Source organism: Thalassophryne amazonica, chromosome 7, assembly GCF_902500255.1.
Source record: "Thalassophryne amazonica chromosome 7, fThaAma1.1, whole genome shotgun sequence".
Lineage (NCBI taxonomy): Eukaryota > Metazoa > Chordata > Actinopteri > Batrachoidiformes > Batrachoididae > Thalassophryne > Thalassophryne amazonica.
In genome coordinates this window covers 16540913-16567399 of record NC_047109.1, presented here as the reverse complement: position 1 = coordinate 16567399, position 26487 = coordinate 16540913, and the positions used below count along the sequence as shown (strand labels likewise).

The following is a 26487-nucleotide window of genomic DNA, read 5'->3' as shown; positions in this document are numbered from 1 at the left end:
ATAGGCTGCCATTTTGTATGAAGTAAATAGTAGTTAAACATAATTTCAAGTTCTTAATTTTGAATATATAAAAGGAAGGTAGTTTTGAGCCAAATTGTTTAGTGGGTATGGAAGCATAGTTGCATTCACTAGATTTAAAAAAAAAAAAAAAAAATCAAACCACTGATCTTGTAATTACGAGAAAAGATCCTATAATTATGAGAAAAGATCAGGTGTCTAAATTGTTTTATATATATATATATATATACTTCCGTAAAGAAGCAGGCTGAGGTTAGCTGATGATAACACACTGTGATCAGACACAAAGTGTGTATTTTCCCCTAAGGTGCTTCTGGATGAATGTCCAGGGAGGAGCACAGGGTGTCTCACCAAAATGAGCCGGGTTTCACTCTCCTCCAGACTCCCACCTTTCATTCACACAGCCCCACAGACCACTGGGGGACAAAGAGGGGCTCACTCCCAGCCAGGCACATACCAGTCTGGCTGCCCCGTGCCCCGCCTTGCTGGAGGAGTTTCATTCATCCATGAACATCCATCCATCCATTTTCTTCCGCTTTATCTGGAGTCAGGTCGCAGGGCAGCAGCTCAAGCAAAGCCTCCCAGACCTCCCGATCCACACACACCTCCCCCAGCTCCTCCGGGGGAAGGAAGACGTAGTCCCTCCAGCATGTCCTGGGTCTTCCCCGGGGCCTCCTCCCGATGGAACGTGCCCGGAACACCTCTCCAGCAAGGCGTCCAGGGGGCATCTGGAAAAGATGACCGAGCCACCTCAACTGGCTCCTTTCAATGTAGAGGAGCAGTGGCTCGACTCCGAGCTCCTCCTGAGTGACCGAGCTCCTCACCCTATCTCTAAGGGAGCGCCCAGCCACCCTGCGGAGGAAACTCATCTCGGCCGCTTGTATTTGCGATGTCGTTCTTTCGGTCATGAGCCAAATCTCATGACCATAGGTGAGGCTCGGAATGTAGATCGATCAGTAAATCGAGAGCTTTGCCCCCTACTCAGCTCTCTCTTCACCACGACGGTCCGATACAGCGACCACATCACTGCAGAAGCTGCACCAATCCATCTGTCAATCTCACGCTCCATCCCTCCCTCACTCGTGAACAAGACCCCGAGATACTTAAACACCTCCACTTGAGGCAAGGACACTCCACCGACCTGAAGAGGGCAAAGCACCTTTTTCTGGTCAAGAACCATGGCCTCGGATTTGAAGGTGCTGATTTTCATCCCGGACGCTTCACACTCGGCTGCAAACCGCCCCAGTGCACGCTGAAGGTCCTGATTTGACGAAGCTAACAGAACCACATCGTCCACAAACAGCAGAGATGACATTCCCAAACCAGACCCCCTCTATACCCTGACTGCGCCTAGAAATTCTGTCCATAAAGATAATGAACAGAACCGATGACAAAGGGCAGCCCTGGCGGAGGCCAACGTGTACTGGAAACAGGTTTTACTTACTAACGGCAATGGGAACCAAGCTCCTGCTGCGGTCATACAGGGACCGGATATCCCTTAGCAAAGGACCCCGGACCCTGTACTCCCGGAGCACCCCCCCATAGGGTGCCCCGAGGGACACGGTAAATGCCTTCTCCAGATCCACAAAGCACTTGTGGACTGGTTGGGCGAACTCCCATGAACCCTCGAGCACCCGATGGAGTGTGTAGAGCTGGTCCAGTGTGCCGCGACCAGGATGAAAACCACACTGCTCCTCCTGAATCCGAGGTTTGACTATCGGTCGAATTTTCCTCTCCAGTACTCTGGAATAGACCTTTCCAGGGAGGCTGAGGAGTGTAATCCCCCTGTAGTTGGAACACACCCTCCGGTCCCCCTTCTTAAACAGAGGGACCACCACCCCGGTCTGCCAATCCAGAGGCACTGTCCCTGACCGCCACGCGATGTTGCAGAGGTGTGTCAGCCAAGACAGTCCCACAACATCCAGAGACTTAAGGTAATCAGGATGGATTTCATCCACTCCAGGAGCCTTGCCGCCGAGGAGCTTTCTAACCACCTCGGTGACTTCAGCCTGGGTAATGGATGAGTCTGCCCCAGTCTCTGCTTCCTCTTTGGAAGACGTGACAATGGGATTGAGGAGATCCTCGAAGTATTCCTTCCACCACCCGACAACATCCCCAGTCAGGGTCAACGGCTCCCCACCTGCACCGTAGACAGTGCTGGTGGAGAGCTGCTTCCTGCCTCCTGAGGCATCGGACGGTTTGCCAGAATTTCTTCAAGGCCAACCGATAGTCCTCCTCCATGGCCTCCCCGAACTCCTCCCAGACTCGAGTTTTTGCCTCTGCGACTGCACGGGCTGCGGCACGCTTGGCCTGCCGGTAGCTGTCAGCTCCCTCCGGGGTCCCACCTACCAACAAAGACAAGTAGGACTCCTTCTTCAGCTGGACAGCATCCCTCACTTCCGGCGTCCACCACCGGGTTCAGGAATTGCCGCCGCGACAAGCACCACAGACCTTGCGACCACAGCTACAGTGGCCGCCTCGACAATGGAGGTGGAGAACATGTTCCACTCAGACTCCATGTCTCCAACCTCCCCTGGGATCTGGGAGAAGCTCTCCCGGAGGTGGAAGCTGAAGACCTCACTGACAGGGGATTCCGCCAGTCGTTCCCAGCAGACCCTCACGATACATTTGGGCCTGCCAGGTTTGACCGGCTTCCTCCCCTCCCAGCGGATCCAACTCACCACCAGGTGGTGATCGGTCGACAGCTCAGCCCCTCTCTTCACTCGAGTGTCCGAGACACGTGGCCGAAGGTCAGATGATACGACTACAAAGTCGATCATCAACCTCCGGCTAAGGGTGTCCTGGTGCCACATGCACTTATGGACACCCTTGTGCTTGAACATGGTGTTTGTGATGGACAAACTGTGACTAGCACAGAAGTCAAACAACTGAACACCACTCGGGTTCAGATCAGGGAGGCCGTGCTTCCCGATCACCCCCCTCCAGGTCTCACTGTTGCCACCCATGTGGGCGTTGAAATCCTCCAGGAGAACAATGGAGTCCCCAGTCGGAGCACTATCTAGTACCCCTCCCAGGGACTCCAAGAAGGTCAGGTACTCTGCACTGCCACATGGTCCGTATGCCGAGACAACAGTGAGAGACCTGTCCCCGACCCAAAGGCGTAGGGACGCGACCCTCTCATTCACCGGAGTGAACTCCAACACATGGCGACTGAGCTGGGGAGCAATAAGCAATGCAACCCCAGCTCTCCGCCTCTCCCCGTTGGCAATGCCAGAAAAGTGGAGCATCCAGCCCCTCTCCAGGAGTTGGGTACCAGAGCCCAAGCTGTGCGTGGAGGTGAGCCCGACTATCTCTAGTCGGTATCTCTCAACCTCCTGCACAAGCTCAGGTTCCTTCCCCCCCAGCGGTGAAAACTGGTTCCAACTTTCACCTCATGAAATATTCATACCATTGAACTCATAAACATTCATTATTTGTATACTATGTAAAGAGAAGGATGCTGAGGAGGGAGCCACCAGGCAGGAGAAGAGGAAGGCCAAAGAGGTGGTTTTTGGATGTGATGAGGGAGGACATGCAGCTGGTTTGTGAGACAGAAGGGAATGCAGAAAACAAAGCAAAGTGGTGAGGACTGATCTGCTGTGGCGCCCCCTAAGAATCAGATCTGTGTAGCCTGGTGAAGCTGACACTGCACAGGACACAAGAAATGCCTTTTAGGGTTCTTTAATTCTGAATAAAATAAATTAGTGGTTAGTGGTTTTTACAAAGTGAAAATACAACTTTTTTTTTTAGAATAAATTAAACCGAGAAAAGGTCACTAAAATTCAGGGTTTTCCAGTATTTATACCCTGTGACACTGACCCCTTATCCCTGACATCGATATCGGACAACCGCTGTGTGTCACAACCAGAAAGACGAGAGGATGTCTTAAGGTCCTCTTTTATAGAGCTCCAAAATCTCACGTGATCCAAGGGAAGTATCCCAAATACAAAATGCCCTCTGGTGGCAATAAATACAAACTGCATTATGTTTTCCAGCCAGTTACATCTGTTTCATCTTGTTTTCATAATCTGCTCCTTTCCGACTCTGCACAGATGAATCTTTCCATCCTGTCCTCCATCCTGCTGGTCATTCCTCACATCCAGTCCTTCAACTACACAAAGCTGGCTCAATATGTTGACAATCACCAAGAAGAATATGTAGAGGTATGAGCTTTATTTCTGAAAACCATTTCAAACTCCACAAACAGTTCCAGCTTCTGTCATGTGACACATCTCCAAGAGGGAGGGGTTATACCATGGGTGTCAGGGCTGATTTGATAGGTGTGAAAATGGGCAGGACTTTGTGAAAACTGAAGAATCCACATAAATGACCTTCTGGAAGAACAAGGAGAACTCCATTTACTGTAAACATCGAGATATCTCCTACCTGACTGAGAAGCCTTACCAACAGACTTTCTCTTATCGTGCACCTGTTCTGTGGAATGATCTCCCTGCGTCAATAAGACAGTCAGATTCTGTAGAGACTTTCAAGTCCAGACTTAAGACACACCTATTTTCCCTTTCATATGGCTAGCATACTGGCACAGTATGTTACGATGCTTTTCACCCTTTTAAATTCATTTATTAGTAAACAGAGCGGGCCGCAACCTCAACTTTATCTTAAGTCTGGGTCTGTTAGTGAAGCTTAGGGCTCGTAGCGGCGATCACCTTAGTATTTCTTCTGTTTTTCTTGTTGCTTAATGCTGACAAATTAGCCCTCCTGTCCTGTGCACCGGCAAAATTTCCCAAAATTTCCTTTATATTTCTATTGTCAATTGTGTTGGTAGCATGGCCAAGCAGAGGGTCACCCCTCTGAGTCTGGTCTGCTTGGGGTTTCTTCCTCAAATCATCAGAGGGAGTTTTTCCTTACCACTGTCGCCTGTGTGATTGCTCTGGGGGTTAGTAAGGTTAGATCTTACTTATGTGAAGCGCCTTCAGGCAATTTTGCTGTGATTTGGCGCTATATATAAATGAAATAAACTGAAATTGAATTGAACAGACTGTGAGCACTGAGGACCTGGTTTCGTACCCTGTGTAGCCTGAGCTCATAGCATTAGCACATCTTACACCTCTGACCAGCCAATCTGATATGAGCAGAGTTCGACAGTTTGGACCACATCATGCCAATAGGAGCTCTCAGGAAGCTGAGCGAGGACCTAGATCGGGGTTAAGACTGGTGTTTTCAGCAGTGTGTCTGTGTTTTGATTCTCTTGCTCTCTCTGGGTCTGGGTTTCTTAGGCTCTGCGAGAGTGGGTGTCGATTGAAAGTGACTCCAGTAATGTCCATAAAAGAGCAGAGCTGCATCAGATGATGGAGGTGGCAGCACAGAAGCTACGGTCGATGGGAGGGACGGTGGAGCTGGTGGACATTGGCGAACAGGAGGTCTGAATGTCATCCTCATCCTGACTGTTGAGTTAATGTTTCATATTTCAGACAAGATGAGATGTTGAGTTATTGGGGATGGGGACTGAACCAAATGTGCTCAAAACTTCATAAAGGCTGCTCGTTACTGAGCAACATCAAGGCTTCTTCCCAAACATGCACATTGGAGATCGAACGGAAGGTCAATCTACTCATATTTTCACCAGCAATTACAGAATTACAGTATGAACAAATGTGTTAGTGAAAGGTAAAAAAAAAAAAAAAACAGCAGCAGATCAGCCTTTGATATCAAACTATGACTTCATTTTATGAATATCACCTTGTGAGTCCTCATGAAATACTCATTGATGGTATTTGTTCTGCTTTAATGTGTCCAGCTTCCTGATGGGACGATGTTGGCTCTCCCTAAAGTGGTGACGGCTCAGTTTGGCAGTGACGTCAACAAAAGCACAGTCTGCATCTACGGACACCTGGACATCCAGCCAGCAAAGCTAGAAGACGGCTGGGCTACAAACCCCTACAACCTCACCGACATCAACGGTAATCAGACATTTACTTATCTCAGCAGTGACATTCATGTCTCTGGGTCCCCAGTTGCCTGAGTCATTTTTATGAAGTCATGAGGTCACTGGACAAAGGTGTTTGGTGATGCTGAAATCTTTGCAGGAGAATGAAGGTCCAAATCTTTAGGGTCTGGTGCTTCCTGTCTTACTGAGCGGTTGTGAGACTTGGACACTAACCAGGTGTACCAGGTCTATGGTCAAACAAAGAGTTCCTGGGGGAGACTGTGACATTGGGCCTCATATATCAAAGTTGCGCACTTGTGGCGTAAATTTACGGTGTAAATTTGAAGTACACCAAAGTTGCCGTGACATGTATCAAGCAGTGCGCACCTGCACATTTCCGGCGTACGCCTGATGTGACCTTGATATATGCGGCGGGTGAAAACAATCATAATTATAATAAACACGCCCATAAATATTCAGACTCCGCTTCAGACACACCCTCATTTTACGACATGGAAGCCAGGAAGACGGCAAAGAAAAAGAACTCCACCAATCACGACGCGTGCCAATAGAGCGTCAAAAGCGGCTGTCGTATCAATTGTTTTGTAGTATAATCAAAAAAGTGTTACAGTGGTCCCTCGTTTATCGCTGGAGTTACATTCTAAAAAATAGCCCATAATACGTGAAACCGTGACGTAGTCAGCGTTATTTTTTACAATTATTATAGACGTTTTAAAGCTGGAAAAACCCTCACTACACACTTTATACACTTTCTCAATCAGGCATGAACATTTTCTCACTTTTCTCTCGTGTGTAAACACTCTCAAAGTTCAAACCTTAGTAGAAAAATAAGACCAACCTGTTTTCAGGCCCAAACATTTGTTTGAGAAATAAAAATAGAATGTTTTCTATAAATAATTATGATGGCTTTTAGAACTAATGAATTTAATTTTAACGATCAACGTACAAGGTTGGACACATAAGAAATTATTAATAGTGACTGACCAGTATTTCACAGATCGCGCCTCTTCGTCCTGATGCCACGCCTTTTTCCACTCACACCTGGCTGCAGGTGTCTGTTTCCGAGTGACAAACACAGTTATGAGTAGTTGTTGGCGCTCTTTTTTCTTCTGGGCGAGAAGATTCTTATAAACAGACACGCAGAACACAGAACACTGTAAAAAAAAAAAAAAAAAGGCATACAAAATTGGACTAAAGAAATCCGCGAAACGACGAGGCAGCGAAAGGTGAACCGCGTTATAGCGAGGGACCACTGTATTCTCTTTTCACATGTCAATAATTCTTGACATGTGGATATTTGCTCGCTCAATTAATAAGACACGCCTAATTTTTCAGATTTCTTTATTCTTAAAATGTATTTCTTTATTTATTTTATTGTAACAAACGAATGGAGAAAACAAAACCTGATTGCAGCACAGGTGAAGGGAATGACAACACTACAGTTGTAATTAGCAATTTCATAGTCTAAAACGATCACACCACATAAAGTTAAGTTCAGCGCTGCGCTGGCTCCAGGCTCTGGAGAAAAAGGCGCACGGCGCTTTCTTTGCAGTCAGCGCTGTGGCCACGGATTGTGCTCGATAGACCAGCAGGGATTTGTATTGATTATTATGTAGTATAATCAGGAAAGTGTTATTTATCTAACATATGCATTGATTTGTATAACTGTTTATCATGTTGATCAGTTTGATTTTTATGTGGATTCCAGCGCTGGTTCATTTTGGTGTATAATTTACGCCACCTCTCAACCTGGTGTATATTTTCTGTGCAGCGTACGCCAACGACCACATTGATAAATGCCAAGTAGCGCAGCTGTTTTGGCGTACACCCCATATACGCTCAAGTATCGCCGTACGCACGTTGATACATGAGGCCCATTGTGAGGGAACATCAGCTATGACATTTTGCCCATGTGGTGCATTTCTCTGGACATGATCCTGCACAGTGGTGTTTCAGTGTTGACCACCCCCGCAGGTGGAGAAGGCTAAGAACATGTCCACGTGTCACCTGGCTGTGGCAACCCATGCACGACCTGTACTCTGACACAAAAACACAAAGAATGGTGTGGTCTGTCCCCTGTCTGTGTCTTTTGTCTTTATGTTAATGTCAGGTGGCTCAAAAAGGAGTCAGACACAAATACAAACTCACAAATGCAGGTGTTGGAGTAAGAAAAGGCTCTACGAGGTCTATTAGAAAAAAACCCGACCTTTTTATTTTTTTAAAAACTTTATGGATCTGAGTCACGTGAGATTGCATCAGCGAACCTTGAACCTTAGTGCGCATGCATGAGTTTTGTCCCGCCTGCCGGCTGCGTCATTCGCCTGTGAGCAGCCTTTGTGTGGGGAGTGGTCCTGTGCGCTCGGCGGATTTTTCTTGCAAGGAAAATGGCAGAACGATTGGAGCAGCGCTATTGCATCAAATTTTGCCAGAAACTTGGCGACAGCCAAGCGGAAACCATTCGAAAGATAAAGATGGCTTTCGGGGATGAAGCTATGAGCACCACACAGATTAAGGAGTGGTACAAACGGTTTAAAGACGGACGCGTAACGGTGGAGAGCTCGCCGCGCTCCGGCCGACCATCGACGTGCCAAAATGACGAGATCATTTCCAAAGTGAACGCTGTGGTGATGCGGGACCGTCGAGTGACCATCCAAGAAATTGCAGACGAAGTGGACATCAGTACTTTTTTGGCACATTCCATTGTTACAGAAGATTTGGGCATGAAGTGAGTGGCTGCGAAGTTCGTGCCAAGGTTGCTGACGGCGGACCAAAAGCACCTCCGTGTGGAAGTCTCACAGGACATGCTGGACTCCACACAAAGTGATCCCAGCTTTATGGACACTATTATCAGCGGCGATGAGTCCTGGGTGTACGGGTACGACCCAGAAACAAAATTCCAGTCGTCACAGTGGAAGCATTCCACGTCGCCACGACCGAAGAAGGTGCGCCAAGTGCGCAGCAACGTGAAGGCAATGCTGACTGTTTTTTTTTTTTACTCCTGCGATGTGGTACACCACGAGTACGCGCCACAGGGTCAAACAGTAACGAAGGAGTATTACAGGGATGTCCACCGTCGCCTCCGTGATGCTGTACGGCGCAAGAGACCGGAGTGGTGGGCCACAGGAAATTGGCGCCTCCACCACGACAATGCTCCAGCTCATTCCTCCAACTTGATTCGGACTTATTTGTCTAAAAACCAAACTCCTGTGGTTCCACAGCTTCCATACTCTCCTGACATGGCCCCTTGCGACTTTTGGCTGTTCCCAAAAATTAAAAGACCATTAAAAGGAACGCGTTTTGAGACAAGGGAGGACATCATGGCTGCAACGACGGCGAAGCTGCGCGCCATCCCGAAAGAGGCGTTTTTGGAATGCTTCCATCAGTGGTGACACCGCTGGGAGAAGTGTGTGGAGTCCCAAGGAGTGTACTTCGAGGGTGATTAGGTTTCCAACCCTCCAGGTAAGCCAGTTTTTTTTTTCCCCGGCCAAAGGTCGGATACTTTTCTAATAGACCTCGTATATAGGAAACAGGCAGAGGTTCGGTACACAGTTTGTCAATCAGCCAGGTGGAGGTAACAGGCAGACGTGAGGCAGAGGCATGGTCCAAAAACAAACAGAGCTCAGATACACGGTGAGGCAGAGTTCAGAAGCAAAGACAAAAAGCAAGGTCAAGAAACAAGGCAGGGTCAAAACATGGGTAGGAAATTGAACAAGACAAAATGAGGCTGTGGTACAAGGCTGGAACAAGAACATGAAGGTCAAGGACTAACGTGTGGTCGGACCACAGAAGGGAAGACAAGAGACAAGAGTGTTCAGTGACAGGTGGGCGTGACAAACAAGAGCAGAAGCAACGGAAACATAAAAGTGACACTCCCCAAAACCAACATTGAAAAAAAAACAAGTACCAAAACAAAGATAATTACCAAAAGCCTACAAAATAAAGACAAAGAAAACCCAACATGAAAGGAACAAAGAATCAAACCAGCAAACAAATGTAAGAACTGAAAAGAGATAACTAAGAAAACAAAAGGCTAAGACAAAACTAGAATGGAGCTCAACAAGAGGCAAAAGTATAATGAACAGAGAAATCCAACCACTGGTGAAAAGTCACTGGTTATAACTTTTGTCACTGGTTGGATGCATGCTTTAGCCATTTTGAGTTCCAGATTAGTTTTTAGCTTTTGTTCCTTGGTTTTGGGACTTTGTTCCTTTGTGGTTCCCCTTGTAGTTTGGTATTTAGTTATGATATGTGTTTGTTTCTACAACCCCAACACATTGTGTTCTGTTACACGTTGTGTAAAATGTAAATAAAAACAGAATACATTGATTTTCAAATCTTCTTCAACCTATATTTAATCGAATACACCTCAAAGACAAGATATTTAATGTTCATGTGCAGTCACTCCTGCATTATCCCAAGCCCCAATCTCCAGCCATCAAAAATGAAGCCTATACAGAAGAAGATCCTTGACTAGCTGCAGAAGCAAGCAGGTTGTCATAGAAGCCCATGTTAAAATGTAAAACTTTAGAAGTGAGATAAGCATGTTCATAGCCTGGTACAAAACAAGAACAAGAAGGAAAAACATTTTGATGACAACTGTACATGGGGAGAAGGTGATTTTTTTAAAAAAAAAATAACTCACCATTTGAACATATTTTAAGACATAAAGTTATGGATAATTGGGACAGGGTCACTAGCAGGTAGTGTGTGCCGCTGTGAAGTTCACAGAGTTCACAGCCTTGCGAGCTGTGGCTGCTAGCTGTTGTGAAGGCGCGTGTCTGTCCTTTCTAGCATTTTAGTGCAAATACCTGTCATAAAATAGCTTGCTGTGTCGTTAATTGTACTAGCAAGTCACCTAAGAAGTCTGTGCTCCAGTATCTCCATCAAGTGAAATCTCACTTTTACCAGCTATCAGACACTTGATGATGTCAGATCCTGTTAATCCATGGCCACTAAGGAAATAAAATGGTCATCATTTTTAATACCTACACCCAAGTAAGCTGCCTATAAATACGCTTTAATAATAATAAAATAAATCCTAGCTTAGCCTGTTAGCTTCAGTTTGGTCAGTAAATCTGAGATGGGGCATGTTTGAGGTTCATTCATCCCACCCAGGTTAGACAAGGTCTTGCCAATGTGTCAATGCTTTACCCATTTATGGGTAAGCCGTAATGTAGGTGGAATAAATGCTGCCAACATGGCAACACAAAGAGCAGCACTTACTGAGCCTCCAAACAGGTCTTCCGGGTCTCTTCAGAAAAGCTGTGGGTGATATCATGGAGGGTTTGTGCAGTACATCTCCAGTCTTTGGGTTATCAAAGCAGTGCAACTGGTTCAGGCAGACATTCTGATTGGATGATGTCACAATGTGCCTATCAAACACCCCTGCATAATGTTGACCATTAAGTCAGCACTTTGGAGTCCGTGGCCTCATTTGCACTATGGATTTGTACTCTTTCAAGGCATCTGTGCCCACCACTCAGATTGAGCCCATATTGATTTTTGGGGGTTTTGCTGTTGTTGTTGTTTATTATTTTATGATTTTTCCTTCTTGTTTTTGCTGTCTTTACTTTCACAGTTTTACGAGGTCTTTTAGAAAACTATCCTACCTTTTTATTTTTTTAAAAACTATATGGATTTGAATGACGTGCGATTACACCAATCATGCTTGAACCCTCGTGCGCATGCGTGAGTTTTTTCACGCGTGTCGGTGATGTCATTTCCCTGTGGGCAGGCCTTGAGTGAGATGTGGTCCTGCCCTCTCGGCTGAATTCCTTTGTTTCACACGCTGCTCGAGACGGCGCGCGTTGCTTTATCAAAATTTTTTCTGGAACTGTGAGGAATATCCGAGTGGACACTATTCGAGAAATTAAGCTGGTTTTCGGTGAAAAGTTTAACGGCTGATGAGAGATTATGGGGTGTTTCTGTCAGTGTAAGGACTTCTCACGGAGCGGGACGTCCTGCAGCGCTTCCAGGCGCAGTCGTTGGCCTGTTTCGACCTGAAAACATCTTAATTTAAGGCTTAATTCACCCAGAACGTCGTGAGAGAACAGAGAAGATTCAGAAGAGGCCGGCATGAGGACTTTATGCGGACATTCCACTGTTTAAGGACATTTTTAAATGAAAGACGTGCGGGCAAATTCGCCGAGTCGTTTCCGTGACGACTCGGCGAATCTGTGTGTGCCGCGACAGGAAAAACACCTCCGTGTTGAAAACCATTTGTAAAATTCAGGTGGCTTTTGATGGCTTTCAACAAGTGAGTAACTGAGAAATTGTTTAACAGCTTGGGCATGTTCCAACTTGCCCGTTAAGGTTTCCAATGGAGGTGTTTTTCCTGTCGCGACCCCCCGCGGTCGGGTCCGGCCCAACATGCGACTCTGCTCGCACGTTCTTTCATTACAAAATGTCCGTTAACAATGGAATGTCCGAATAAACTCCTCATGCCGACCTCTTCTGAAAGTTCTCTGTTCTCTGACGACTTCCTGGGTCAACAGAGCCTGAAATGTGAAAGTTTTCAACTTGAAACGGTGAGACGCTGCCGCCTCGAAGCGCAGATCACCATCAGGCGCCCTGGGCCGTCCTTACGGCGACACTACCAGACCAAAATCTCTCATCAGCCGTTAAAATTTTTACCAAAAACCAGCTGAATTTATCGAATGGTGTCCACTCAGTTGTGCCTTACAGTTTTGAAAAAATTTTTATCAAACAAAGCAGCAGTCTCTGAGCCATTCCTAAACAATGAAAAAATCGACGAGAGGTTGGGCCACTCCTCACTCAAAGACTGCCCACAGGCGAATGACGTAACCGACAGGCGTGAAAAAACTCTCGCATGCCCACGAGGGTTCAAGCATGTCTGATGTAATCACACGTGATTCAAATCCATATGGTGTTTGAAAAAAATAATAAGGTCGGATACTTTTCTAATAGACCACGTACTTTTTCATAACTTGTGTGTGCTTAAAGAATGATTGTATTTTGTATTATTTTGCTTTTAGGAAACCTTTATGGAAGAGGAGCATCAGACAACAAGGCACCGGTTTTAGCCTGGATACATGCTGTGGAAGCGTACCAGGCCCTCAGCATGGTGAGTCCACCTCCAAGCTCAGCCCGGTCCAGACCCCGTGTCGCAGACCGAACAGTCTGCCCTGCCTCCACTGCGCATTTATCATTTCGGAGCTCAGCAGCTTGTCTGAAACAGAGTCTCTTCACCCAAAGCGATCAATGGATTAAAGTGATTATTAACTATCAGATGATAAAGGTAAAACCTCTTAAATCATTCTAAAGTCAGTTTTAAGCAGAAACTCTGTGATGCTTTGAAATGACCAACGTGCAGTGAATGCATCAGCTAGCAGCTCGTGTAGCTGTGGCGCTCTGATCGCTTCCTCCGTCTTTTATGATGAAATAATGCTGAATTTATGTGGAAATTGTGGTTGTACAAAAGTTTCAGATATCAGTCGCTGAGATAGATGATGACTGGAGGCAGTTTGAACCAGAAATGAGGTGATAGCGCAGCTAATGACGCATGCGCAGTGAAGGCAGGGTGGACCAATTTTCAGGGGGGGGGCGCTCGGTCAGCGTCACCAGACTGTAGAAAATGTAAAAGATTTTAAGACGTACTGAACATTCTCAGAGATTATCAACAGCATGTTAGATTAGTTCTGCTCTAGTTGTCTGAACGGGGTCAGGGCCTCAACGTGACTCAGTTCTCCCCCAAGAGCAGTGTGTGTGTGTGTGTGTGTGTGTGTGTGTGTGTGTGTGTGTGTGTGTGTGTGTGTGTGTGTGTGTGTGTGTGTGTATGTGATGGGGGAGGGTGTCAGTTGCTATAAGATTTGTTCATTGTCATTGCACAATACAATGAAACTTTGTTGGAGCCATCCTCCAGGTGCTAAAATAAAAACAGTTAAAAATCCGATATAAACAGGGAGCAGAGGGAATATGAGAGGATATTTATGGTTAGCAAAGGCAGGATGAAAAGCAAATAAACAGTCTTTTTACAACTGAATGCAGTGTGCTAAAGTGGCGTAGTGGATGTGCACGGAGACGGTCCGTTGGGTTTGATCCGGTCAGTGTTCAGCTCTGTGGTAGAAGCTGTTTTTCAGTCTTGAGTTTCGGGCATACAGGGTCCTGTAGCCCCTCCCAGAAGGCAGAGGGGTGAGGAGACTGTGTCCAGTAGGCAAGTACATGTCATCACTGACAACGAGTCAATACACATCTCGATACACTGTTGACGATACAATACATAGTATAGTGATACATGACGATACATGACAATACGATATGATTCACCCCTATTCCTGATTTGATGCAATTTGATATGTATTTGATGATGATGCAATACGATGCGAGTCAACATGATGCAAAGAAGTTATACCAAAAATTCAAATAGAAAATAAGAAGCTGCAATTCCGTCTGGGACTATGGTATTCTTCTTCTTCTGCTGATTCTACTAGAGGCAGAGGATTTGTTTTACTCCTTATAAGCAGCAAATTTACCAGATTCAGTATTATGGAACAGGAACCGGTTCCCTCATATGTGGAACCTGCCTCATCACACAGTGAGAACTTAAACAGTAAGACAGTGACTTAAAGTGAGTCACTCATTGACAGAGTACCGCCTTGGCAAAAGTAATTTGAGATACTTTTCTCACCAGAGTTTTACTGGAGGTTTACAATCTGAGGAAAGTCCGAGTGGAGCAGCGGCGGCCGTATGGTTCAGCAGCACGACATTCTTTACAAACAACCTGTCTTGTGAAGTTTCCCATCTTTTTTAAAACAGCCAAAGTGTTGTGTGCGCCGCTGAAGAGGAGGTACTGCTGGCCCACCACCACAAGATGGCGCCCTGCTTGAAGTGCGGGCTTCAAGCACGAGAGGGCATCGGAGCAACCAGGAGTGACAGCTGTCACTCATCATCCGTACCAGCTGTCACTCATCCACTACTTATCACCACCACCATAAAGGCCGGACTGCAACTCCACCTCCCCGCCGAGAAATCAACTACCATTCAGGTAATTTCTCTGCTGACAGACACTTTGTGTGTAATAACCTGAACTTCTATTGCAGCCGTTTTCCTGGAGTGTTGCCTTATCTGGAGGATTGGCGTTTGGTGTGACAGCGACGGCTTCGCCTCACACCCCACCCCAGATAAGTGGTTGACCAGGAGCTGCACGAGTGTGTGATTGGAGGTGGAGGTTCTCCCTCCTTTACTAAACACTGACTGTGGGATTACTGAGTGTGCGAACTCACACTCATCAGGACTGTCTCTGTTCTCTGTCAGCAGTACCGGGTCTGACTGCTGAAGACAGCGGCCACCTGGGGCACAGGGGTTGGCGGCTCCGGTGTTCTTCAGCTCCATTGGTGGTGGAAGCTGTGTGGGGATCCAGCTCTTCTCTCGCCAGGCGTCTTCTATCGTCGAGCCTGCCCACACGTCACCTGGTGTATGATTGACAGTCCACCATATTGTTATTGTCTGTACGTCGTTGTGCGATTCACAACATTAAATTGTTACTTTTGGCTTATCCATTGTCCGTTCATTAACGCCCCCTGTTGTGGGTCCATGTCACGTCACTTTCACAACAGGATTTCTCGGCCAGCGTCATGGATCCCGAGGGGCGTCAACCATCGCTTGAACAGCCAATTCAAGAGCGAGGTGCACAGGCGCCAGCAGGAGGCGTGTTGGGTGAGCTGCAGCACATCTTAACCGCCTTTACCGCTCGGTTGGACTTAGTTACCGAGCAGAGCAGTGTTCTCAATCGCAGGATAGAGGCTCTCACCGCCCAGGTGGAAGCGCGTGCTCAGGGCGCTGCTGCAGCACCTCCTCCTGCTGACCGTGTGCCAGAAACAGACATTAGAGACACTCGTCCTTAGAGACTGGGCTAAGGGTGGGTCACAACACCCACGTGGGGAAACCCCGACGATCTGCACGAATCCCAGTCACGATCCTGAGTGGGGATCTAACCCTTCATGCCCCAGCACTGGTGGACACGGGGTCGGAGGGGAATCTGCTGGATAGCAGATGGGCAAAGGAGGTTGGGCTCCCTCTAGTGGCCTTACCATCACCATTGTCGGTGCGGGCACTAGATGGCACCCTTCTTCCACTAATCACACACCAGACTCAGCCAGTGACATTGGTGGTGTCTGGGAATCACAGGGAGGAGATTGTGTTTTATGTAACACCTTCTACCTCCCGAGTGATTTTGGGTTTTCCATGGGTGTTAAAACACAATCCCCGGATTGATTGGCCGTCTGGGGTTGTGGTTCAGTGGAGCGAAACCTGCCACCGGGAGTGTTTAGGATCCTCGGTTCCACCCGGTGTGACAGCTAAGGAGGAGGTTTTAGTCCCCCCCAATCTGGCGGCGGTGCTGGCTGAGTACCACGACCTTGCTGACGTCTTCAGCAAGGATCTGGCACTCACGCTGCCCTCGCACCGTCCGTACAATTGTGCCATTGATTTGATACCGGGCGCTGAGTACCCGTCCAGCAGGCTGTACAACCTCTCACGTCCGGAACGCGAATCAATGGAGACCTACATCCGGGACTCGTTAGCTGTCGGGTTGATCCGGAACTCCACCTCCCCGATGGGTGGTGGTTTCTTTTTTGTGGGCAAGAAGGACGGCGGACTCCGTCCATGCATTGATTACAGAGGGCTGAACGAGATCATGGTTCGCAACCGATACCCGTTACCTCTGTTGGATTCAGTGTTCACGCCCCTGCATGGAGCCCAAATTTTCACGAAATTGGATCATAAGAATACTTATCACCTGGTTCGGATCCGGGAGGGAGACGAGTGGAAGACGGCATTTAACACCCCGTTAGGTCACTTTGAGTACCTGGTCATGCCGTTCGGCCTCACCAATGCGCCCGCGACGTTCCAAGCGTTGGTTAATGATGTCTTGCGGGACTTCCTGCATCGGTTTGTCTTCGTATATCTAGACGATATACTCATCTTTTCTCCGGATCCTGAGACCTATGTCAAGCATGTACGTCAGGTCCTACAGCGGTTGTTGGAGAACCGGCTGTTTGTGAAGGGCGAGAAGTGTGAGTTCCACCGCACTTCTTTGTCCTTCTTGGGGTTCATCATCTCCTCCAACTCCGTCGCCCCTGATCCGGCCAAGGTTGCGGTGGTGAGAGATTGGCCCCAACCAACAACCGTAGGAAACTACAACAGTTCCTCGGTTTTGCAAATTTCTACCGGAGGTTCATCAAGGGCTACATTCAGGTAGTTAGCCCCCTGACAGCCCTGACCTCCACAAAAGTCCCCTTCACCTGGTCGGATCGGTGCGAAGCCGCGTTTAGGGAGTTGAAACGCCGGTTCTCGGCTGCACCGGTTCTGGTGCAGCCCGATCCCAAGCGCCAGTTTGTTGTTGAAGTGGATGCCTCTGACTCAGGGATAGGAGCCGTGCTATCCCAGAGCGGGGAGTCCGACAAGGTTCTCCATCCATGTGCCTACTTTTCCCGCAGGTTGACCCCAGCTGAACGGAACTATCACGTCGGCAATCGGGAACTTCTTGCGGTGAAGGAGGCTCTTGAGGAGTGGAGACACCTGTTGGAGGGAGCATCGGTACCATTTACGGTTTTCACGGACCATCGGAACCTGGAGTACATCCGGACCGTGAAGCATCTGAACCCCAGGCAAGCCCGCTGGTCGCTGTTCTTCGGGCGTTTTGACTTCCGGATCACCTACCACCCCGGGACAAAGAACCAACGATCTGACGCCCTGTCCCGGGTGCACGAAGAGGAGGTCAAGACCGAGCTGTCAGACCCCCCTGAAACCATCATCCCCGACTCCACTGTCGTGGCCGCCCTTACCTGGGACGTGGAGAAGACGGTCCGGGAGGCCCTGACACGGAGCCCGGACCCGGGGACCGGTCCGAAGAACAAACTGTACGTCCCACCAGAGGCCAGGGCTGTGGTCCTTGACTTCTGTCATGGTTCCAAGCTCTCCTGTCACTCAGGGGTGTGAAGGACCGTGGCAGTGGTCCGGCAGCGCTTCTGGTGGGCGTCTATGAAAGCCGACGTCCGGGAGTATGACCAGGCCTGCACCACCTGTGCCAGGGGCAAAGCCGACCACCACAAGGCCCAAGGCCTCCTCCAGCCTCTGCCTGTGCCTCGTCGCCCCTGGTCTCATATCGGCCTGGACTTTGTCATGGGCCTCCCGCCGTCCCAGGGAAACACCACCATCTTAACGATAGAGGACCGGTTCTCCAAGGCGGCCCACTTCGTGGCCCTCCCGAAGCTCCCGACGGCCCAGGAGACTGCAGACCTCCTGGTCCACCACGTCGTGAGTCTGCATGGGATTCCATCAGACATTGTCTCGGATCATGGTCCTCAGTTCTCCTCCCAGGTCTGGTGGAGTTTCTGTAGGGAACTGGGGGCCACCGTCAGTCTCTCGTCTGGGTACCACCCCCAGACGAATGGGCAGGCAGAGCGGACTAACCAGGAACTGGAGCAGGCCCTCCGTTGCGTGACCTCCGCGCACCCAACGGCCTGGAGTGACCATCTGGCCTGGATCGAGTACGCTCATAACAGCCAAGTCTCGTCTGCCACCGGCCTCTCCCCATTTGAAGTGTGTTTGGGGTACCAGCCCCCATTGTTCCCGCTAGTGGAGGGAGAGGTCGGGGTGCCCTCGGTCCAGGCCCATCTGAGAAGGTGCCGTCGGGTGTGGCGTACCGCCCGCTCTGCCCTGCTCAAAGCCCGGACGAGGGCCAAGAACCATGCAGACCGCCGGCGTGCCCCGGCCCCTGCGTATCAGCCTGGGCAGGAGGTTTGGCTTTCCACAAAGGACATTCCCCTGCAAGTGGAATCCCAAAAGTTGAAGGACAGATACATTGGACCTTTCCCCATCCTCAAAGTCCTCAGTCCAGCCGCAGTGAAGCTGAAGCTGCCAGCTTCACTGCGGATCCACCTGGTTTTCCATGTGTCACACATCAAACCTCATCATGTTTCACCCCTCTGTACCCCCGGACCGGCTTGGACCGTGCGCCGGCTCCTGGATGTCCGTCGGAAGGGCCGGGGGTTCCAGTATTTGGTGGACTGGGAGGGGTATGGACCCGAAGAACGCTCCTGGGTGAAGAGGAGCTTCATCCTGGACCCGGCCCTCCTGGCCGACTTCTACCGGCGGCACCCGGACAAGCCTGGTCGGGCGCCAGGAGGCGCCCGTTGAGGGGGGGGTCCTGTTGTGTGGGCCGCTGAAGAGGAGGTACTGCTGGCCCACCACCACAAGATGGCGCCCTGCTTGAAGTGCGGGCTTCAAGCACGAGAGGGCGTCGGAGCAACCAGGAGTGACAGCTGTCACTCATCATCCGTACCAGCTGTCACTCATCCACTACTTATCACCACCACCATAAAGGCCGGACTGCAACTCCACCTCCCCGCCGAGAAATCAACTACCATTCAGGTAATTTCTCTGCTGACAGACACTTTGTGTGTAATAACCTGAACTTCTATTGCAGCCGTTTTACTGGAGTGTTGCCTTATCTGGAGGATTGGCGTTTGGTGTGACAGCGATGGCTTCGCCTCACACCCCACCCCAGATAAGTGGTTAACCAGGAGCTGCACGAGTGTGTGATTGGAGGTGGAGGTTCTCCCTCCTTTACTAAACACTGACTGTGGGATTACTGAGTGTGCGAACTCACACTCATCAGGACTGTCTCTGTTCTCTGCCAGCAGTACCGGGTCTGACTGCTGAAGACAGCGGCCACCTGGGGCGCAGGGCTTGGCGGCTCCGGTGTTCTTCAGCTCCGTTGGTGGTGGAAGCTGTGTGGGGATCCAGCTCTTCTCTCGCCAGGCGTCTTCTATCGTCGAGCCTGCCCACACGTCACCTGGTGTATGATTGACAGTCCACCATATTGTTATTGTCTGTACATCGTTGTGCGATTCACAACATTAAATTGTTACTTTTGGCTTATCCATTGTCCGTTCATTAACGCCCCCTGTTGTGGGTCCGTGTCACGTCACTTTCACAACACAAAGTATCTCCAAACGCCTGATTTAAATGTTTTAGGTGAGCCAAAAATCTCTTCTGACTGTTTTCAGTTGTTCTCGTTGCAACATTTTTTCTGGCTTTCATCCATGGTCACAATACAGCACAAACCAGGGATGGTGCATTCTATGTACCTCAAATGCACACTGAATGAACAAATACACTCGCATCGCGCACGTTTGTATCAAGATACCGATTCATATCAATTAATCTCCACATGCCTAGTGTCCAGGATGTGTGCCGACCCAACTGATGCAGCGGGTCCTGTAAATGTCCTCTGGTCTGGGGAGCTGGGTGCCGGTGATCCTCTCAGCAGCCTTGATGATGTGCTGGAGAGTTTTCGTGTCTGCAGTGCAGCCAGAGTAGCACACTGAGATACTGACCTGTAGAAGGTCACCAGTCACGCTCTCTTCAAGCACCTCAGGAACTGAAGCCTCTGGAGACCTTTCTTGACTATTTCCAAATGGACAAAATGTCTTAGCTGACACTCCTTCACAATGCTCCTCATCTTGATTATGTCCCAACACTGAAAGTTACTCAGTCAAAAACAACATAATGTCCAAATATGGGTCAGTCTCCAGCCAAGGCCTGCTTTGGACCAAGAGGCCATTTTCAAATATTTTGGCTTCTGTCTCTGATCAATCAATCAATCAATCAATCAATCAATCAATCAATCAATCAATCAATCAATTTTATTTATATAGCGCCAAATCACAACAAACAGTTGCCCCAAGGCGTTTTATATTGTAAGGCAAGGCCATACAATAATTACGTAAAAACCCCAAAGGTCAAAACGACCCGCTGTGAGCAAGCACTTGGCGACAGTGGGAAGGAAAAACTCCCTTTTAACAGGAAGAAACCTCCAGCAGAACCAGGCTCAGGGAGGGGCAGTCTTCTGCTGGGACTGGTTGGGGCTGAGGGAGAGAACCAGGAAAAAGACATGCTGTGGAGGGGAGCAGAGATCAATCACTAATGATTAAATGCAGAGTGGTGCATACAGAGCAAAAGGAGAAAGAAACACTCAGTGCATCATGGGAACCCCCCAGCAGTCTAAGTCTATAGCAGCATAACTAAGGGATGGTTCAGGGTCACCTGATCCAGCCCTAACTATAAGCTTTAGCAAAAAAGGAAAGTTTTAAGCCTAATCTTAAAAGTAGAGAGGGTGTCTGTCTCCCTGATCTGAATTGGGAGCTGGTTCCACAGGAGAGGAGCCTGAAAGCTGAAGGCTCTGCCTCCCATTCTACTCTTACAAACCCTAGGAACTACAAGTAAGCCTGCAGTCTGAAAGCGAAGCGCTCTATTGGGGTGATATGGTACTATGAGGTCCCTAAGATAAGATGGGACCTGATTATTCAAAACCTTATAAGTAAGAAGAAGAATTTTAAATTCTATTCTAGAATTAACAGGAAGCCAATGAAGAGAGGCCAATATGGGTGAGATATGCTCTCTCCTTCTAGTCCCTGTCAGTATTCTAGCTGCAGCATTTTGAATTAACTGAAATGAATTACAATAGTCCAGCCTAGAGGAAATAAATGCATGAATTAGTTTTTCAGCATCACTCTGAGACATGACCTTTCTAATTTTAGAGATATTGCGTAAATGCAAAAAAGCAGTCCTACATATTTGTTTAATATGCGCATTGAATGACATATCCTGATCAAAAATGACTCCAACATTTCTCACAGTATTACTAGAGGTCAGGGTAATGCCATCCAGAGTAAGGATCTGGTTAGACACCATGTTTCTAAGATTTGTGGGGCCAAGTACAATAACTTCAGTTTTATCTGAGTTTAAAAGCAAGAAATTAGAGGTCATCCATGTCTTTATGTCTGTAAGACAATCCTGCAGTTTAGCTAATTGGTGTGTGTCCTCTGGCTTCATGGATAGATAAAGCTGGGTATCATCTGCGTAACAATGAAAATTTAAGCAATGCCATCTAATAATACTGCCTAAGGGAAGCATGTATAAAGTGAATAAAATTGGTCCTAGCACAGAACCTTGTGGAACTCCATAATTAACCTTAATCTGTGAACAAGATTCCCCATTTACATGAACAAATTGTAATCTATTAGATAAATATGATTCAAACCACCACAGCGCAGTGCCTTTAATACCTATGGCATGCTCTAATCTCTGTAATAAAATTTTATGGTCAACAGTATCAAAAGCAGCACTGAGGTCTAACAGAACAAGCACAGAGATGAGTCCACTGTCTGAGGCCATAAGAAGATCATTTGTAACCTTCACTAATGCTGTCTGATGACACACCTGATCATAAAATTTAAAAAGTATCCATCTGCTCACTCATAAAAGTCACTGAGAAAATCTATCCGGATCAGGTCTTCAGCAGCAGGTGTGTTGTCTTTGCTTTGCTGAATCCACCTCAGGATGGAATGAGTTTGGGTCCTGGCAACCTTCCAAAAATTCCACAGAAAAATTTTTCATGTTGTCATTATGGGGTTCTGTGAGTAGAATTTTGAGTTTAAATGTCAGACTGGAAGATCATTGCTCCTTGTATGTTGTTAGCACCTTGCAGAACTTGGACATGGTGAATGTCACTGAGACAGTCTATCCGGATCAGGTCTTTAGCAGCAGGTGTGGTGTCTTTGCTTTGCTGAATCCACCTCAGGATGGAACGGGTTTGGGTCCTGACTGGAACCATCCAGGCAGACCTATGCTGAAAGAAGTTCTCAAAGTGACCATCCATTAGCCATGTGAGCACCCACGTGGCCGGGTCCAGTCTGTGGAGTCTTCAGCTGTGAGGTGTTTTGATTCCTGCTTAGAAAAACATACCACATGACTGTAATGTTGCACCTGATGCTCCTGCAGACCTGCTGGTTTGTGTGAGAAACAGTTTGCCTTTGAATTCGTCCACCAGGAGCTGCCAGTGAATGTGAAGTTTGTCATCGAGGGCATGGAGGAAACGGGTTCGAACGGGCTCGATGCTATGATACTGGCTCAGAGAGACACCTTCTTCTCTGATGTGGATTATTTCATTATTTCGGACTGTGGCTGGCTCAGCAGACAACCTGCCCTCACCTACGGCACCAGAGGTAACTGCTACTTCTTTGCTGAGGTGAGTAATGACTGCTCACATTACATCTCTGAATCAAATTTATTGCCAAGTAAGACCAATGCCAAATTGCCAAATAGACAAATGGGCAAAGCTAAGAATACTGTCGAATGGGGCTGTGCAGGCGTGCAGATGAACAGTAAATGGATGATCAGTCTGTACTTTGTGGGTGTTGGGGGGCAGGGTAATTGGGGGTCTGTTTTGAAACAAGGTTCGGTCAAATCGGCACACAGAAATGATCACACAGACTGCATTTTGCTAGAACAAACAGGCGTATGTTTATTCCCCACAAAAGCAGTTACATCAAACACAAGTGGTTGCAGCGCATAAAATATCTCTTTCTCTCTTACCGTGACGCCTTTAAGGTGGAGAGCCAACACCTTCGGCAGAGTGCGCTTGTCAACCGGCTGGGCGTTCGTACGCAACCCGCAGCAGACTCTATTGGAGCATGGCTCTGCCCCCTCTTTTCTAGTGTGTGCGCGAAGGGAGGGTGAGTGGCCATCTCAAACTCCCAGGTGCACATAATTCCTCTAATCAACAGGCATCTGAAAGTTATTTCCTCTTGCAAAAACATAATGACCCCAGCTCTTCACTCCCAGTTCAGAATGACCCCAGCATGCCTCACTCCCAGTCGTTAGTGGCTACAAAAACAAATTCAGTGTAATAATAACAAGTACATCATTAGGGTTACTTTAAGACAGGGGCAAAACAACATAATCTTTTCTCCACACAGGGTCTCTAGCATTATTTATAAGTCTAAGCTGCAGATGGACAGAAGCTGTTTTTGTGTCTTGAGATTTTAGTCCAGATGGACCTCAGCCATCTGCCAGAGGGGAGGGTGACAAAAAGTTTGTGTCCTGGGTGAGAGGGATCGGCCACTATTTTCCTTGCTCACCTCAGGGCCCTGGAGGTGTACAGGTCCTGTAGGGATGGCAGATTGCAGTCGATCACCTTCTCTGCTGCATGGATGATACGCTGCAGTCTGCTCCTGTCCTTAGCAGTGGCTAAGTACGGCTACGTAGTGTGCCTTGATAGAGAGAGTGGCGACATGACGAATCGAACAAAAAAAAAAAGATAGACTCCTGGTGCCATCTGTGGTTCAAAATAGAATTTGCTTTGTGCATGCAAATCCAGCTATTTTGTTTATTTATTCACTGAAAATGATGGGTTGTTGTACATTTGGATGCACAAATAGACACAACAAGGGCTTCAAGTTGTACAGATTCCCTTCAGATCCGAACAGAAGAAAAATTTTGGAAAATAAAGTCAGCCGTGTGGGATAGAAGCTGACTTCATCTTCAAAGCTTTGAGAGATAAATTTATTGTTCAATCCCATGTACAGTAAAAAACACATAAACTGTCATTGTATGAACCAGATATTCGCAGTCACCGAACAAAAAAAGTCCCAAAGTTTTGGTATTATTTTTCATGTAATAAACACCGTATATAACTGATTTTGTACATCAGATTTTCGCTCACATTGGATAAAATGTCTCGTCCAATCACAATGTATTTCCGTTAAAAGCCATTTCCGTGTTTAAAAGCCCAACCGTTTATTTTTTTTCACACCGTGCTCAGACTGGGACCCGCAGCCTGACGTGCACCTGTTAAATCAGACACAGCAAAAGGCTGTGATTTTACACTTTTCTGCTTTCACTTCTTCGTCTGCCATCATATTATAGCACTTTTTACAGTGTGAGCGCTGATAAATGGATCAGAAAAGTCTGCAACTTTACAGTACGAAGTCAGTAAAAGAGGAAATTGTACAGCTTACCTTTGAATTGGAGGTGATGACTGTAGAAAGAAAAGCTTGTTGAGGGTCAAATTAATCCAGAATAAAGTACAATCCAGAGACGGAGAACTTTAAAACTGTCACGCACGTCAATGTATGAAGTAACATAAATCAGGCTTTAAATTAATTAAATAATGCATCATAAATTGTAATTTTATGTAAATTTTCTAGCTTAACTATTTTTATATTTATTTTGATAGTACCTGTACCTGGATGTGTAGCTGTATGTGGTTAAATGATTTTAAAAATGTTGAAAACATTAAAGGTTCATTCAGTAGTTCAGCGCAGTTAAACCCAAAATGGCACTATTTTCTCAGCTGACACCACGCTCTCTATCAAGGCACACAAGCTTCACGCAGGTATCCAACTGTGAAGAATTTTGGATTGAGTGTCTGCTGTGTTTGTGTGTCTGCTCTGTGTCACGGTCTGATTGGTCCCTCCATCTGATCAGCCCCCCCTCAACCCGGCGTCACTCCAAACAGTCGCTGATAAAAAGCTCCTCCCAGCATGGTGATGATGTCCATCACTTGTTCTTCTGCTTTTATCTCTTCATATTGTGGTTAGAACTCCCAGAGTGTTTCGCTTTTTCCTGACGGGAATCCAACCAGGGTCTCAAAAAGCCAGATAGTGATGTAGAAATCTCTGCCCCCCTCTGTGGCTGCATTCAACAAAAGCGAAGGCATCAAAATGCATAGAACAATACTGCCATCTACTGGATGGCAGCGTAAATAACAAGCTATATATTTGTGAACCTCTGTAGTTTTCAGTTTTGCAAATGCTTTTTTTTTTTTACAAATGAAAGATATATATATTTCCAAATACACATTTATTTGTAAAAACCAACACACATTTTACAAATCAGAAATTTGTGTTTGTGGATCACAAAACGTGTGCAAATCAAGGACTATCTGTAGATCACCGTCTGTGCATATGCAGGTATTAATGAGACAAATTTAACTCCATAGAAGTCCCACCCACCTCTGCCTCTGGTTGGCTTACCATGAAATTTAACTCTTCCTTAGCCAATCAGCATAATTTATGCAGTTGTCCCACCCAATCAGAGTGTCTGCCTGAACCAGGTGCACTGCTTTGATAACCCAAAGACTGGAGATGTACTGCACAAACCTTCCATGACATCACCCACAGCTTTTCTGAAGAGACCTCAAAGAGCTTTTTGGAGGCTCAAAAAGTGCTGCTCTTTGTGTTGCCATGTTGCCAGTGTTTACTCCACCTACATCACGGCTAACCCATAAATGGGTAAAGTGCTTACACAGTGACGGTGGATAAACTTTGCAGCTCAGCTGTGTGAGATGAAAAGTCGCTGCATTTTATTGTCAGCAACGATAACGGAAAGAGTCATTAGTTTGATGACCAGTTACTGAAATAAATAACGCCATTTGTAACGGCAGTCCACATGTGTTTTGTGGATCTGGAGAAGGCGTTCAACAGTGTCCCTCGGGGCACCCTGTGGGGGGTGCTCCGGGAGTACGGGGTCCAGGGTCCTTTGCTAAGGGCTATCCGGTCCCTCTACGACTGCAGCAGGAGCTTGGTTCGCATTGCCGGTAGTAAGTCAAACCTGTTTCCAGTGCACGTTGGCCTCCGCCAGGGCTGCCCTTTGTCACCGGTTCTGTTCTTTATTTTTATGGACAGAATTTCTAGGCGCAGCCAGGGTGTAGAGGGGGTCTGGTTTGGGAACCACAGAATCTCGTCTCTGCTGTT

The 26487-nt window shown here is 47.5% G+C and overlaps 1 protein-coding gene across 2 annotated transcripts in view; it reads left to right on the top strand.

The window, feature by feature from the left end:
• zgc:114181 (uncharacterized protein LOC619255 homolog) overlaps positions 1-26487 on the top strand; it is a 127453-nt gene that overhangs the window by 91213 nt on the left and 9753 nt on the right. For both annotated transcript variants that reach the window (XM_034173900.1, XM_034173901.1), the window contains exons 2-6: positions 4071-4181; positions 5256-5399; positions 5777-5939; positions 12922-13010; positions 22782-22979. In XM_034173900.1, coding sequence (XP_034029791.1) covers positions 4071-4181; positions 5256-5399; positions 5777-5939; positions 12922-13010; positions 22782-22979 — 705 coding nt within the window. The remainder of the gene's footprint in view (positions 1-4070; positions 4182-5255; positions 5400-5776; positions 5940-12921; positions 13011-22781; positions 22980-26487) is intronic.